General features: G+C 48.7%; 1 protein-coding gene across 5 annotated transcripts in view; it reads right to left on the bottom strand.

Annotated features, from left to right (window-relative positions):
• HM13 (histocompatibility minor 13) overlaps positions 1 to 13,971 on the bottom strand; it is a 42,453-nt gene extending 28,482 nt beyond the window's left edge. For all 5 annotated transcript variants that reach the window (XR_011248229.1, XR_011248230.1, XM_069548260.1 and 2 more), the window contains exons 1-2: positions 10,242 to 13,971; positions 2,094 to 2,192 (exon numbers count right to left, since the gene is read on the bottom strand). Coding sequence is in view for 3 of the 5 variants with exons in the window: in XM_069548260.1 (XP_069404361.1) it covers positions 2,094 to 2,192; positions 10,242 to 10,646 (504 nt within the window). In the remaining 2 variants the exon portion in view is untranslated. The remainder of the gene's footprint in view (positions 1 to 2,093; positions 2,193 to 10,241) is intronic.
• Positions 13,972 to 16,946: the final 2,975 nt, after the last annotated feature.

Raw genomic sequence — 16,946 nt, 5'->3', positions numbered from 1 at the left:
CGCGCTCACGTACACAGAGCCACGGAGAGATCGCAAGAGTAGAGGGGAGAGGGAAAGGGACCCAGTGCTACGTATGGGGATGAGACTCTCACCAAAGACACACAGACACACTCAGACCATATGCTTTAGAAAAAGACACACATCCAACGACACAAACGCATGAGGGCAGGTGTGTCTGGTGAAGGGAAATGAAGGTGGAAAATGGAGATGGGTGTCAGGGGTGAAGAAAACAAGGAGGGCAGCCTGGTGTGGCTGATGGCGGTGTGCTGTGCACCAAAGCAAGTGAGAAATCCACCTCTTCTCCTGAGGTCCAGGAAAAAAGGAAAAGAAAAAATAGTGAACACCTAATGTTACCTGATGCCTTCTTACTGACAAGAGTAAAAATCAGAACTACGTTATCTGTGTGAAGTGAGGGCGATGCTGTCAGTCAGCCGTGGTGTTATCTGCTTGGAAGGGATATTCTGAAATCATTAAAAGGGGTGGTTCTGATCCAGTAATGAGGAAGCGATGGAACTGGAAACAGGCATTGTTTTTGACTCATCCACAGACTGGGAAAAGTAAAGGATTTTGATGCTGCTCGATGTAGGTGGGAGTACAGGGAAGTCAGCACACTTGTAACTGCTGGAGGGCACATAAACTGGTAAAATCAGAAGGATGTGACACAATCTGTTCTGATTACCACATGGAGATGCTGTCTGAGCTGGTAGCCCTACTGCAGATACACCTGACAACACGTGACTGTGCTGAGAGGTGCCCACGACGATGCCCACAGACGGCTACAGTGCTGGGACTTCCCACCGCCGGATGCCCCTCAGGGTGCATCCGTGAAACAGAACCATAAGCAGCTGTTACAGAGAACGAGGCAGAGCTGACGGTGCTCATACAAAAATATCTCCCTGATAAGAACTGTATGTTTGATATATATATAATATATATATATATATATAGCTGTTTGAAAATTTTTACATAAATGTGGACCTATGCATAACAGAATAACTCACAAGAAACTACGCTGGGGAGAGTATTATGGTTTATTTACATTTCCTCTTAGATTGAAAAGAAAATATTTTTAAACTACATACATGTATTTTTATTTTATTTTTTTGCGTACATGTATTTTTAAAATGTAAATGAAGAGTGACCCTTAAGGAAGGACTTTCGTCGTGGTCCAGTGGTTAGGACTTTGCACTTCCACTGCAGGGAGCACAGGTTCAATCCCTGGTCAGGGAACTAAGACCATGCACAGGCCATGAAGGGTGGCAAAGAAAAAAGAAGTCCTTGAAAATGTTTCAATGACCAGGAAAAAAGTGCTTGTACTGTGTTATTTTTTAAAAAAAGTTATAAAATGACTATAATTACGTTGAAAACATGCTTATGAAAAGTCTGAAAGGAGATGCCAAGGTGTTAATGGTGATGACCTGTGTGTTTTTCTCCTCTGTTTTCTGCATAAATTACTTTCGTCATCAGAAAACAGTGCATGTTAGACTAAGATAAAAAGTTTGCGAGTCTGCAGTACATGAGAAAATGCTTATGATGCTTTCAATGTGAAGTGAGGGAAGCAGCTACAGGACTGAACACGCCACGTGGTCACAGCTACAGAGGAACCATGCACGGGAGCAGCAGAGGAAGGACACACCTCCAAAGGGGCTCTGTGACTGTCTCTGGCAGGGGGGTTTTGGATGGCTGCTGTTTTCCCCTTTTTACTTTTCTGTGTTTTCCAGGTTTTCAACACTGAGCCTGTATAACTTTTATTGGGAAAATAAACCTCGATAAATTAAAAAAAAAAGAAAAGCAATTAGTATGATAGAGGTATGTCTGAGACACAGCTATACCCCACCCCAGCATGGAGAGTACAAAAACAGAAACCAAAACAGAACAGAACAGAAAGCTCCACGGAGAAGGGAAATAAAGTCTGGTGGGAAGGAGCCCCCCGACATCACAGCAGGGAAGTGGGTCGAGGGGTGAATTGTTATTACTTTTCTGCTCTTTATTTTCTATAAATGAACATGCATGTCTCCTGTGATGGGAAAAACAGAACAAAATAAAATAAAGTTATTTAAACCAAATGACACACCAGGTGACAAAGGACTTACTTTGAAAAAGAGGTAGAGTCCCAAGAGCGTGCAGCTGGCGATGATGGGGAACCGGGCGGCGTCCCGGCTGGTGATGGTCTCGGGCATGTCCGAGGCGTTCTAGACGAAAGGAAGGCCGTGCTGAGAGAAGGGAGTGGTTCTGGCCTGCAAGGGTTGGACGCTGGTGGGAACTTGGTGCCACGACAGCTCATTCATCTCCCTGCTTTCTGCCTGGTCACTGAGGTGCCTCAGGGGTCCCCATGTTTTCCTGACTCAAGGCTTTGCTAGTGCTGTTCCCTCTGCCAGGGCTACCATCTATCCACCCTGGGGCAGGATGCTCTGATCCCACCACTGACTTGCCATTGAAGAGACTGGGACCCCGACAGGGACAGTCCTGGGAGGACCCAGTGCATGTGTGGCAGAGGCAGTGGGCACCTAACAACTGGAAGAGAACACACTGGACCCTGGCGACAGGACAGCAGCCCTCAGCCGCATGAGGGCTGCTTCCAGTCTCCCTACAGATTAGCTGAGGCATAAAGACAGCCAGTCTTTTATCCAGCAGGTAGTGAATATTCTAAGTGGAAACAGACCAACCACAAAACAAAACTAACAATGGCTAAAACTGAGCATTGGGAAGACAACAACTGCAAGGAGAAGCAAATCTTGACAAAACTCAAACTCAAGAAGCGTGACTGGGAAAATGAATCTGGTCAGAGTACAAGCCACAGTTAAACTCACAATGGCAGACACATAGCTAGCAGCAATGGGATCTGGGTATAGAGCTGACAAAGGATAAATACTTACATGAAACAACTGAATGCAAGCAAAATCAGTTCAGTACTATTAAAATGGGAAAAAATGGAATTAACAGTACTGCACAGAAAGTTAAATTAGCTCCATGGAATTCATGGCAAAAAGACTTCCTAATGAAAATCCATATTGGTGTAATTCTGGTTGTTGTTTAGTCATTAAGGCGTGTTTGACTCTTTGCAGCCCCATGAACTGTAGCCCACCAGGCTCCTCTGACATGGGATTTTCCAGGCAAGAATACTGGAGTAGGTTGCCATTTCCTTCTCCAATAATTCTGTTTAAATTTATATTAAAAACCATTTAAATATAAATCTAAAAGTCAAAAGCTTTCAGGACCACTTCTATGCTCACAGTCCACAAGGACCCAGCGACCGTCACGGCACGACGATGCACCTAGAGTGACTGCTCTAACAATGGCTTGCTGGGTGACTCAGGCAGATCGTGTGCTCTCTGAGCCTCAGTTCACTTATCTGTCAAACCGAACGACAATATCTATAGCTTTCCCTGGTGGCTCAGACCGTAAAGCATCTGCCTGCAATGTGGGACATCCAGGTTCGATCCCTAGGTTGGGAAGATCCCCTGGAGAAGGAAATGGCAACCCACTCCAGTACTCTTGCCTTGGTAATTCCATGGATGGAGGAGCCTGGTGGGCTACAGTCCATGAGGTCACAAAGAGTCAGACATGACTGAGCAACTTCACTTAAAAGGGCCAAGAGGCTTAAATCAAATGAGATGTCAAAGAGCCTGGCAAACTGTAAAGTACTGTGGCTGTCTAAGGAGCTGTGATTATCAGGGAGGGGCAAGTGGGGAGGCCCTAAGCCAAACCCCAAAATAGGCATGGCTGCATTATAGCCCTGTAGCCTAGGCAGGGCTGAGGGAGATCCTTCCCTCTGGAAGGACCAGGTAGCTGTGTGAGTCACTCTCTGGCAGCTCCACTAGGAGCAGATGAGCAATTATGACATAGAGAGGCAGGCCCATCTTCCTTCCTTCCTCCCAGTCCTTGATTTCTGCATTTGGCAGCACTGTGTGGTACTGCTAAATTGCTTCAGTCGTGTCTGACTCTGTGCGACCCCACAGATGGCAGCCCACCAGGCTCCCCCGTCCCTGGGATTCTCCAGGCAAGAATACTGGAGTGGGTTGCCATTTCCTTCTCCAATGCATGAAAGAGAAAAGTGAAAGTGAAGTCGCTCAGTCGTGTCCAACTCTTTAGTGACCCCATGGACTGCAGCCTACCAGGCTTCTCCATCCATGGATTTTCCAGGCAATAGTACTGGAGTGGGGTGCCATTGCCTTCTCCGACTGTGTGGTAGGGAGTGGGCAAATTCATGGCCCTCTCAGTGGACCTCCATAGAGTCACTGTATTTCCTGTGTAGCAGCAGGGTGGGCACAAAACTAAATGAGCTCCCGACCTTAAAGTGTTCACAGGCAGGTAGGCCAAGACCTTGACGTGTAAACAGAATATCCCCGAGTAGCGTGACCCGTGGTAGAACTGCCGCGATACGTGGCACGAGTACCCCGTGGTGGAGGGAGGGCTCTGACGTCAGCGGGCCCAGCCCCACTGCCAGCTCTGCTTCTTCCCAGCGGCGGGACCTTGGGCAAGTCATTTTCTTTCTCAGATCCTCAATTTCCTCAGCTGTAAAATGGGTTGCCAGGATTCAGTGATTTTTGCATTGGAAGTACTTAGTGTTGTGGCTTGCGTTTCCCACAAGTTGTACAAACTATCATGATTATGTACAAGGGAGTCAAGTGAAAGTGGACAGGATACTACTTCGAGGAAGCAGGGAGTGTCAGAGGTGGTTAGAGCAGATATTACTTAAGCAAAGCTGTGAAGGCCAAGCACAGGGTCTGGTATGCAGCAGGAGCCAGATAAATGCTGACTGAGTTGAGGAGTCTGCTTTGCGTACAAGGAAGGGAAGCGTTTACAGGCAGAGGGACCTGCAGATGCAGGGCACGTGGTGTGAAAGGACCCACAGCCTCTGGCATCACCTGCAAACCAGCATCCCTGCTCATTTCCACACATTCACTTCAATTCAGCCCAGGATTCTGGGTAGGAATAGGCTCAGTATCATTTGATGGCAAACCAGGCTGGACAGATGCTCCACCACACAGTCAAATCTGGTCTTCTGTGTGTGACTGTTAGAAACACCCCATGTGCAATGTTGAGTCAGCACAGAAGACTTGAAATCTGACTGACCAGGACAGTAACACGGACAACATTTACTGAGGGCTTTCTAGGTGCCACGCATTCTAGGTGCTTTACATGATTTCATCCTCACAATAACCCCAGGCAGCAGGGACTTTTATACCTCCATTTTACAGATAAGGAAACCGAGGCTCAGAGAGATGATGTAACTCGCTTTAAGGTCACACAGCTGGCCAAGAGGCAGAGCCAGAAGGTATGCTGAGGCAGTCTGGTTCCACAGTCCAAATTCTTGGCTATCACCCCCTAGAAGTCCTCTGCCTTTCCTATCTGGAAATTTCTGCTGGAAAGTTATGTCAAAATGCTCAGGGGGCCTGTGACCTTTCTGAGGAACAGAATCCTGGCAGCAACAGAATCTCTGTAGTTACAAAAATACTAGAAGTTGGCCGGATTCTCCACAGATTCAATTTAGATTTTTAAACTAGACGTTCGTATGCAAATGCAATGGCTCCTGGGGTGGGTTTGAGTGGCTGGGAGCTGACACAAACAGCAGAAATAAATTCAGCTTCCAGTGACACTCTGGATGCTTGGTTATCAGGGCGGAAGCAAGAGCAGCAAAGGAAGAAGGATGCCAACTTCGCTGAAGTCGTTGGCTCTGCTGGAGCTCTGGGAGTTCTGCTTCCCGGCCATGCCCTACAAAGGATCTGGGACTCATGGGCCATTCTGGCGCCCCCGGTCTCCTCTCCTCACTGTGTGTGCCTTTCCCAAACTACACCCACCCCAGGCCTTCACCCTCCACTGCAGGCTCCATGAGCACCACCTCACCAGCCCCCTTCCCGCCTGCCCCCTCCTCTATCAGGAGCTCTTTCTGAAGGACCTGATCGCATCGCACAACAGCTCAGAAACCTCTGGTAATGGGCTACCAAGCAACCATTAAATGAGAGTCAAGGTCACTGCTGGCGGGAGTATCAACTGGTACCACCTCTGCCCTAGACAATTTGATGAAATCCATCTAAATTAAACATGCACAGAGCCTCTGACCCAGCTAATCGATTTCAAGGAATTTATCCTACAAATACACAGAGCAATGTGAAGTAACAAATGTATAATGAGATTAATTTCAGCATGGCTTATGACAGCAGAAGACTGACACAAACTGACTGACCAGTGGAGGACTCCAAATCAGGCGTCCTCACACTTGAGCACGTCAGAACTGGCAGTAGGGCCTGTGAACAGACATGTGTTTCTAACAAGTTTCCAGGTGATGCTGATGCTGCTGGTACAGGGATCACACTTTGAGAATCACGGCTGTGGGTACAGGGGGACACCATACAGCTATCAAAGAACAGAGCTTCTCCATGCGTACTGGTGTGTTAGATCTGAAGCATGTAAGTGGTGGAGACAGCAAGGTGCAAACAAGAGTGTGTCTACAACGAAATGCGGGCTTCCCCAGTAACAAATCTGCGTGGAACGTAGGAGACGCACCAGGAGCCATGGGTTCGATCCCCAGGTTGGGAAGATTCCCTGGAAAAGGAAATGGCAACCCACTCCAATATTCTTGCCTGGAAAATCCAACGGACAGAGAAGCCTGGTGGGCCACAGTCCACTGGGCCTCAAAGAGTCAGACACCACTGAGCGACTAAACTACAGAACGAACAAAGTGCAACAGTTATAGAGCTAAGGTGGGGGAAGCGTGTGCTTATTTACTTGCAAAGGCACATACACCTCTTGATGGATACCCAAGAAAGAGGCAGTAGAGGATGCCCCTGGGGAGGGAAACTGGGCAGCTGGGCTGGGAGGGAGACTTTGCTCAGTCCTTCTGGAATTCTATACCATGGGTGTGTCTAACCTACCCTCCCCACCATAAAACAAGATAGGTCTACATGTACTGACACAGGAGAATGACCAAGACATACTGCTGCATTGGGAAAAAAAAAAAAAAGAAGAATCAGGTTTCAGAGCAGTATGTACTGCAAAATCCCATTTTTATAAAAATAAACTTACATACGTATACACACACGGGCACGTACATGTCTGTATACATGCAGAAAAAGGTGGGAAAGGATGAGCACCAAACAGCTACCAGGGTCACTTCCAAGGAAGTGGTATGGGGCGGGGATTTCCTTCATGCTTCTGTGTTGCCTGAACTTTTACAAACACAAAACATGTAGTGGCTATGAAGATTGGCTGCTGCGCTGCCTTCGGGATTCCGTACCTCAGAAAGGCTGCAGGTTCCTGGAGCATCTTGTTACCTCACCCCAGCACCTGTGCTGGACTCGCATCAAACTGCTCACCGCCTCCCAGAACACACCTGTGGTCCCACATCTCCCTCTCCTGCCCCGCCTGCTGAGTTCTTGCCCACCCTGGCAAAGATCACAGCAGCCTCCTTGAGCATGCGGCTGGTCACACAGCTATCTCTCGTTGGGGACTGAGTTCTGTGAGGGCAAGGCTTGGCCTCTTCATCTGGCACTCCTGGTAGCCAGCCAGGGCCTGGCACAAAGCAGGAGACCAGTCCAGCTGGCTGGGGGGCTCCTCTGAGTTACCAGCCAAAGGCCTTTGAATCGATCTGACGAGTAGCTGTCCCTTTTGGCACCACAGGTCTCAGACAGGGACAGGCATTGCTCTCGCATGGCTCCGCCCACGGCTACTTCCTCCCAGCACACTCCTGGACGCTTCACCTTCTCCTCCCATGATTTCACAACTCACTCTGTCTGTCACGGACAACTTGGCTCCAGGGAGAATTTTGTCCTCACATGCCCTCTCTCAGCGGGCTGTGGGGGTCCAACACTAGTGGGAAATCAAAATTCCTCGGCCCCCAAGCTAACTGTTCTCCCCTTGCCAAATGATCACAGAAACATGACTCAGGGCAGAAAATGGGAGTCATTTAGCCTCTCCTCTCCCCAGGCCAAAATGCCACTTGTATGATGCAGGCAACTGCATCCAGGAGAGAGCCCAGGAGTAGGAACAGCTGGTTCTGCCCCTAACTGGCAGAGAAATCATTTCTTTGCTTCCCAGTTTCTCTATACAATGGTGATAATAAAACTGGCTCTGCCTGCCTCAGTCAGTACCTGGGAGAACCAGAGTGAAGGCTTGTAAGCTTTAGGATACCCTGGTGGTTGGAGGCTACTAATGGTCAAGCTGTTTGCAACTCCATACAGTTTTCCAGTCCCCTTGTCTCTCAGGAGATGCTGGGGAGAGGTATTTAGATCTAAAGCTCTCTCCCATTCTTACCCTCTGCTCCAGCCACTCCAGACCTCCCACCAACTCCTAAACTGCCGTCAGCTACTTCCCTAGTTTCCTTTGCTTCGAATGTCTTCTGGCTGAAATTCAACCTCTACATGAAGGCTCGAGTCCACCTCCAGCACAAAGCTGCCCTGCCCAGCCCCAGGCGTGCTCAATCTTCTCCCTAAACCCTGCAGCACTACTTGTATTACAGTCTCAGATCTAGTTATTCCCCGCTCATCCAGACACCTAAACTCCTTGGTGATAGGGCTCTGACCCACTCATCTTTGCAGCATCCCTCTGTCCTGGACAACAGTGGAGGTTCAGGAAATTCTGTTGTTTGGAAGATGTTTTCTAAAGAGATTAGTAATCCATGTGTAGAAGGTGCTATGGAGAATTACTCAAGTTTGGGGAGCCCCTCACATCAAGTGCCTAGCTCATTCCATGCTGCCCTTCAGTTCCTTTGTCCTGATCTATTTCAGAATTTCTCCCTGCACCAAGTGTTTGCGTGTATGGCACGACAGGGAGGCTACCTGAACACTGCTTAAATGAGGCAGAACAGTAAGGCAGATGGGGCCATCTAAGCCATGCCTGACCAATCCCCTCTGCATCTGAGCTAGAGGGAACCAGCAGAAAGTTCTCCGATCTTGGGAAAGAAAGGTGGCAGGCCCCAGCCACTGCTCAAGTTGGGTAATGTTTCGAGAACCCGGGTTTGAGCAGTTTCAAAAGCAGCAGCTGTTTTGTGGATCTGCCCTCCTTGGGTAAGAGAGCTTCCGCTAAGGTTCAACTTCAGGTTTGGGTGGGGGAGGAGCAGCAGGGAGCGGCAGATCAGGAACTGGTGGAGGACGACTGACAGGCCTACAGGAAGCGAGAAGCCATTGGTGCAAAAGGCTAGAGAGAGCTTCCTATAGAGAGGGAGGGTGGGAGGAAGGAAGTCTGGAGGTGGAAAGCCCTGGGATCCTCTTAGGTATACAACAGGACAGATGTTGAAGACCAGGGATGGAGCCTGGCCCAGTCTTACAAGAGAGGCCAACGGCAGCTCACTAACTCAGCTGAGTTACTCCAATTTGGTGGAAGGACTGTCTTAAGGGGCATGAAGAGAGGAGCTACTCTGAGGTAGGGTCAGGGTCTGGGGTGGGAACAGGGTTAGGAATAGGGTCTGGGCTCAGGCTAGGATAGGTCCAAGCTTGAGTGTTACGCAAGGAAGAGGAAACCAGCAGACTTGGGGTCTATGGTTAAAATAGAGAGGCACCAAAGTGCCAAGTTTTGAGGAGCTGGCTGGCTGACTGGAACTGGTTCCAGAAAGTGATACAAAAAAACTGGGGCCTGAGCTAGGGGTTCTAGGAGTTAATATTTCTGTGTTACTTTTTTTGTTTTTGAGGTGGGGCAAGGGCCTGATCTGTACTCTGTGGGTCACAGATCCCAGCCAGACAGGTGTGAGAGCCTAGGGATGAAACTGGGTTCCAGAACTTACCCGGGGAGGGGGGTACGGTGAGGAAGAAGAGACTGTACCATTCAGATGTGAGGACCAGCGCCCCAGCAGGTGCAGAGGGATGCTGACCCAGAGCCTGGGATGCGGCGAGTGTCCCAGGTGGAATGTGCAGCGACAGCCGAGGGTGAAGGTGGTCTGGCCGGGACCAGCAGGCTCAAAACAGTGCTCGAATTATAGTGTGAGGGTCTGCTAACAGTGCTTCCAGCACGACGCACAGAGGGAGGGACGCGTCAAGGTGCGAACGGGGATGGAAGCCAGTCCCTATTTGAGGAAGGGGTCAGTTCGGGCACCTGGTTCGCGGATGGGTGCCCACATCCTAAGGCACCTAAGGTCAGCCCCGGGATGTGGACCTGGGGTGGGGAAGCAGTGGTGGGCGATATTGGCAAGGGTCAGTGTCCTGACAGAGGAGGTGTCTGTCCCGTCTAAGGCGGGGGTAGGGGGAGGGTCCGTGTCAGCCGTGTCAGGGTGGGAGGTGGACAGCGCCCGGTTTTGCCGCGGACCCTACCTTGCCGCGGGCACAGCGCACGGAACGCAGGGCGCCGAAGAAGATGGGCAGTAGCGCCATGAGCAAGAGGCTGCCGTAGGCCAGCGCGATGCCTTCTGGCGTGGAAGGGGGTCGCGTCGTGCCGTTGGTTGAGCCGCCTGCCTCGGCGCTGCCGTTATGCGGGTCGCTGACGGCCGAGTCCATGGCGAAGCTGCGCTCGGAGTCCGACTCCAGCTCCGGCCGCTGCAGCGGAGACGCAGAGAGAAAGATCCGGCGCTGTGGGGAAAGCCACGTTCTCCTAAAGAAACAGGAAGTGACGTGCCTCCCTCGCCGGCCCGCGCCGCGCACGCGTGCGCGTTCATGTCTCCACGCCCGCGCGCCCTCTAGCGGAGGCGGAGGGCCAGGAGGCCTGTTGCTAAGCAACATGCTGGGGGTAGGGAAAGGAGCTCTGGACCACTGCAGGGGGCATCCACTCCGAGGGAGACCTGAGGACCCTATTCCCCATTCCCACTCAATCTCCTTAATCCCGGGATGTCCAAGTCCCCGAAATTCCTAATAAGAAAGTGAAGAGGAACTAAAAAGCCTCTTGATAAAAGTGAAAGAGGAGAGTGAAAAAGTTGGCTTAAAGCTCAGCATTCAGAAAACGAAGATCATGGTATCTGGTCCCATCACTTCATGGGAAATAGATGGGGAAACAGTGGAAACAGTGTCAGACTTTATTTGTTTGGGCTCCAAAATCACTGCAGATGGTGACTGCAGCCATGAAATTAAAAGATGCTCACTCCTTGGAAGAAAAGTTATGACCAACCTAGATTGCATATTCAAAAGCAGAGACATTACTTTGCCAACAAAGGTCCGTCTAGTCAAAGGCTATGGTTTTTGCAGTGGTCATGTATGGACGTGAGAGTTGGACTGTGAAGAAAGTTGAGCGCCGAAGAATTGACGGTTTTGAACTGTGGTGTTGGAGAAGACTCTTGAGAGTCCCTTGGACAGCAAGGAGATCCAACCAGTCCATTCTGAAGGAGATCAGCCCTGGGATTTCTTTGGAGGGAATGATGCTAAAGCTGAAACTCCAGTACTTTGGCCACCTCATGCAAAGAGTTGACTCATTGGAAAAGACTCTCATGCTGGGAGGGATTGGGGGTAGGAGGAGAAGGGGGCGACAGAGGATGAGATGGCTGGATGGCATTACGGACTTGATGGACGTGAATCTGAGTGAACTCTGGGAGTTGGTGATGGACAGGGAGGCCTGGTGTGCTGCGATTCATGGGGTCGCAATGAGTTGGACACGACTGAGCGACTGAACTGAACTGAACAATTTGTTTACACATGCATGCATTCATCCAATATTTAATCATCCCCTCATTCCTTAAACACTGAGTATCCCATTATATTACAGGCACTGTCCTAGGCTCTGGAGACACAGAAGGGAACAAAATAGGCAAAAGTCAGTCCCTGCTCTCATGAAGCTTGCATTTTTAGTGTGATGGGAGGGGGTGTTGGGAGGACAAGAAATAAAATGAATAAAAATAAAACAAAATCGATATAACTGTGTAGTTATATGTTACATAGCATGTTAAGATGGAGAAGGAAATGGCAACCCACTCCAGTGTTCTTGCCTGGAGAATCCCAGGGACGGTGGAGCCTGATGAGCTGCCGTCTATGGGGTCGCACAGAGTCGGACACGACAGAAGCGACTTAGCAGCAGCAGCAGCATGTTAAGAGCGATTGATAATTTAGAGAGACCTCTCTCTTTAGGAATCTAGTGAATATTTGTATATGGCTTGGGCCAGAGTGGTTCTAGCCGGTTCCAGGGGACAAAGGTCAGGAGGCTGGCTTTGCTGATGGCCAGGCCTGTGGGGGTCCCAGTGTCAAGTGTGTTCAGGGGTGAGGAGAGGGTGTGGGGAGGAGTGACTTGGGCTTGGGTGCATGCCTGGACTGTCTGGGGTTCCTGGCTCTGCTTCTGATGCCCTAGTTAAGCACTGGAGAAAGTAGATAAACTGAAGAAAACTGAAGAAATAAACTGAAGAAGTCTGTACCCTGCAGGCACCAAGCACTGGAGAAACTCTGGACCAAGCAGTGGGAAAAGAGCATGCTCTCCAGGAACCCAGGAAGTGAGCCAACCTCGAGCCAGGAAGGGAAGATCTATTCTCCTCCAGTATTCCTCTAGTACATTCTACCGAAAAGACTTAACATATGTCAGCTGGGAAGGGAGAAATATCGACAGGGTCCAGCTCCATTATCACAGAGCTGGCAAAAATAGTAGATTTAGAGCAGTAAGTTGATTAGTGATACAGATAGCGTAAAAATCACACAGCCTGGGTCGAAGCTGGACAGGTGGTGAGGTGGGGTTGGAGTATAGGGTTCATAGTGAGAGGAGACAAAGGCAAGGAGTCAGATTTAAAAAACTGAATAATAGAGTTGTTTGCCTAATTAGTGCCTAACTAGTACAGTACACTGTACTAGTAACTTTAAGAGTGTTTTGTTTGATCTCAGTAACACTGCTGAGATACTATTAGTCCTATTTTGCAGATGATAAAGCAGGCTCACAGAGGTAAACTAGCCAGCCAGGTCACACAGTTCAGCAGAGGAAGAGGAGAGACTTGAAGTCTGGTCTGTAGGGCCCCAAAGTCTCTGATTTTTCTAACATTTCAGCTACAAAGAAGGCTAAGGAGTTTTTCCCAGAGTGACTTAGTTCTGGGCAGATGGTGTACAGTTTCAGGCTCTGTTTTTCAGAAGCTGGACATGACCTGAGTGGATGGGTGAAGGCAGTGTGCCTGATGAATTCATCCATTAATAATTCAGGCCACAGGATTTGCCTAGCAGCTGGGCCTCATGGCTCCAGGCTCTTCATCTGAGAGCGTACAATTGGAAATCAGAGACACTCTCGCTTCGTGCTAGGCTGAGCACTTGATTTAGTTTGGCCCGGGGCAGATCTGGCCATCTACCTTTACGCTCGTGGGAGACTGTGAATATGACCCAGGGAACTGAGGGGTCAACTCAAGTTCAGAAAGCTCCTGTCAAGGCTTCTGAAGGGTTGGATTTCTGGCTTGGAGCTAGCCTGTCTTGATAGTCTCTGGAGACAGGGATAAGACAATCTTGAGGAGAGGGGTGGTGCCCTGAGGCTTTATCTGCTGGAACCTCCTGTATGGTGTTACTTTCCCAGAGGAGATCTGAGCCAAGGTCAAGAACAGAGCCTGTCTAGTTACCCTGGAATAGGTAAATTACCAAACACTTGCTCCAAAGAAAGATGTAGATCCTACTCCCTTCCCTTTCACTTATTACTGTGTTTGGTCACTGTGAACGGATTTCAGGTTTTCCAGTTTTTTTCTCATACATGCTCTCTCTCTCTCACACACACACACTTGCACACACTATTATATGCTTAAATAATTTTGAAAATACTAAGCAAGGATCATTATTGGATGCTAAGCTGTGGGAGAAAGGTTTTTAAGGCATAAGATAGTCACACAATAACAGATGACTTGTTATTTATAAAAGGAAAAACTTGCCTTTATAGTGGAGTGATCTGCTGGACACTCCCTTATCCAAATGATCAAACTTAGCCATTACCGGATGGGATGGGACAAAAGGACTTAGATGTGATGCAATGTGGGGGACACATCACCCGAGCAGTCTTCTTGCCAAACACGTTTTATCTGTAGCTACTGATGAGGAAACATCAGGAAAAATCTGAAGATGTCAGACTGTGGCACATTCAGAAGTCTTCAAAATGCCAGTGCTGTAAAAGAAAAAAGAATCACGGTGTAGATGAACAGAGGCCGAAGAGAGGTAAAAAGCAAATGTGATGTATCCTCCTTTATTGGACCTGGGATCACAGCATTTTCAAGAAGGCTGTAAAGATAATTTTCAGACGCTTGGGAAAACTGGAATGTGGATTATTTGGGTGTGATAATGGTATTGTGGTTCAGTCGGACCTTGCTGATCAGGGTGTGATTCCTGGACTAGCAGCATCGGCTGGAAGCTATAAGAAATGCAGACTCTCAGGCTCCACCAGATCTACTAGATCTCCAGGTGAGCCAAACGCACATTTTGTGTGACAAACGCTGGTGTAGGAGATCTCTTGTATTTGTAGGAGGTATATTCCTGCCTCAGGAGTCCAGGTGATCCGGTCCTCTTGATCCTGGAGAGAACAGGCAGGAAAACAGTGTAACTCTGTGTAAATGTTTACTGTTATATTATCTGCTGAGGTCACAGGACCTTTAAATATATGTGCTCAATAAATATTTGTACGCGAATGAATGAGTATATTGTTCCCTCCACCTAACCTACTTTATCTTTCCCCTCAACCCTGCTTAACCCCTGTGCATCCCTCAAAGCTTGAGTCACACGTGATTTCCTCAGAGAACCTCAGGGAACTCCTGTTACTTCTAGCAGCACAGAGCCAGGAGTAAGTGCCACCGGAGTTTTACTAAGATAACAGAAACAGGGAGAAGCATTTTCTGTGCCCCTATACCTCCTTACAGTAAGGCCGGAATCCTCATTTGCGAAGATCTTCTTGGAGGCCCAAACTGCTCATGTGGCTGTTTTCAGTTCTATTATCCTAGAGAAGTTCTCACCTAGCTCTATTAGGGAACTTGTCTGAGAATTTTCCTGCAGTGTTTTTTTTTTTTTTTCATTTGTTTGTTTTTCTTTTTTCCCCTGGCAGTAGCAGGAAGTTAGAGTGAGCCCAGGTATGCGCCCCTGGGGAACAAATAGACAAAATGTGCTGGGCATATACCATGGGATACTAGACAGCAACAAGAAGCAAGGAACCAGGTACCTGCTCGGTTAGCGCATGTCCTGGTTTGGGCAGGACAGGCATGGTTTCTGCCCTTTGCCATGGCTTATTATTATTATTTTAAAAATTCTTATTTATTTGGTCGCACCCGGTCTTAGTTATGGCACACAGGATCTTTGATCTTCGTCGTGGCATGCTCTTAGTGGAATCCAGTTCCCTCACCAGGGATCGAACCTAGGCCAGTGCATTGGAAGCATCGAGTCTTAGCCACTGGACCACAAGGAATTCCCTGATTGTTATTATTATTATTAATTTATTTTTAATTGAAGGATAATTGCTTTACAGAATTTTGTTGTCTTCTGTCAAACCTCAACATGAATCAGCCATAGGGTACATATGTCCCCTCCTTCTTGAACCTCCCTGATTATTATCATTTAAAGAAAATATTTACTTATTCGGCTGTGCCAGGTCTTAATTGCGGCATATAGACTCCTCAGTTGTAGCATGCTGACTCTTAGTTGCAGCATGTGGGATCTAGTTCCGCAACCAGGGGTTGAACCCAGACCTCCTGCATGGGGGGCCCAGAGTCTTAGCCACTGGACCATCAGCGAAGTACCTGGCTGATTATTAATATAAATAGAACCCCTTGCATTCTCAAGTGTATACTAGTTTGGATGATAATGTGCGGTCACTCTCATAGGTCAGAGGGCCTAAGATGAGAATTCTTGTTTTAGTGCCTTTGGTGGGGAGTGTCCTTAGGAGGAAGGGAAGGAAGGAAGGCAGGAGAGAAGGCAGGAGGCTGGGTTTGCCAAGGGAAAGACAGTGCTGTTCCGACAGCAGCGAGGCAGGGTGATGTGGTTGGTGAGGGCTAGAAGACCAGCCAGATGCACTTTAGGCAAAGGTAGGAATGTATGGGTTCTAGAACTCCTAGAAAGAGGTGAAAAACCAACCCCTGGCCGGGACAGGCAGGGGCAGAACTGGGCTTCAGTTACCCACTTAATACTGGGATGTCTGTATTGTCAGGATCTTTTCTTGGCTTTTCGCTGCACAGTGTCTTGATTTGCTTCCCTAGCAAACCTGTGCATGACAATGGCTTGAGTTAAAATGCTGTGTTTGCCTCAGGAACCTGGAGGCTCTCTTGACTCAGTGTGGTCAGGGTGTCCAGCTGTACTGACACAAGTCCTCTTTTTTGGGGGGTGGGTGGATGAAGCTTCTATTACATGGTCTGAGTCTGGGGTCAGTGAGGATTTACATAATCTCAGGCCATACCATAGGATGTTGGAATGATGGAATGTTAGTTATAGAATGTTAGCACTGCACTGTACTCAGGTAAAAATGTTATCATCTTGGTATTGGTATTTTTCCTGGGGAGGGAACTGTATGGGAAGAAAAGGCTTCCCAGGTGATGCCAGCGGTAAAGAACCCGACTGCCAATGCAGGAGACATAAAGACGTGGGTTCAATCCCTGGGTCAGGAAGATCCCCTGGAGGAGGGCATGGCAACCCGCTCCAGCATTCTTGCCTGGAGAATCCCATGGACAGAGGAGCCTGGCAGGCTGCAGTCCATGGGGTCGCAGACAGACAGACATGACTGAAGCGACTTAGCATGCATACACGCATGGGAAGAGAACCTTGACAATCTGCTTGAGAGAATGTGAGACCCCAAGAACCCCCTCTGGCAGGTGCCAAAGAAACAGAGATGGCAAATATGCTTTGCATTAGAAATGATCAGGTTTTTGTGGGAAGAAAACAAGACAGACAGAAATGAAAGGGAGGGTGGATGAAGGAGAGGGGCCAGTGAGATGGCGAGGCTGGGACACCATGTGGAGAGAGGGGATACATGCCAGTTGTGGGCGTGCACGTGCATTTGTAAGGCTTTGATGTGAGCATCTCTTTTCTCCTGAATCTTCATACAGTTTTCCATGCCTGCAGTATGCCCTGGGTGGATGGGGCTGTGTGTACATCGGGGATTTCCCTATTGGTTCA

This window comes from Ovis canadensis, chromosome 13, assembly GCF_042477335.2.
Source record: "Ovis canadensis isolate MfBH-ARS-UI-01 breed Bighorn chromosome 13, ARS-UI_OviCan_v2, whole genome shotgun sequence".
In the NCBI taxonomy this organism is placed as follows: domain Eukaryota; kingdom Metazoa; phylum Chordata; class Mammalia; order Artiodactyla; family Bovidae; genus Ovis; species Ovis canadensis.
This window is presented reverse-complemented; position numbering and strand designations above follow the sequence as displayed.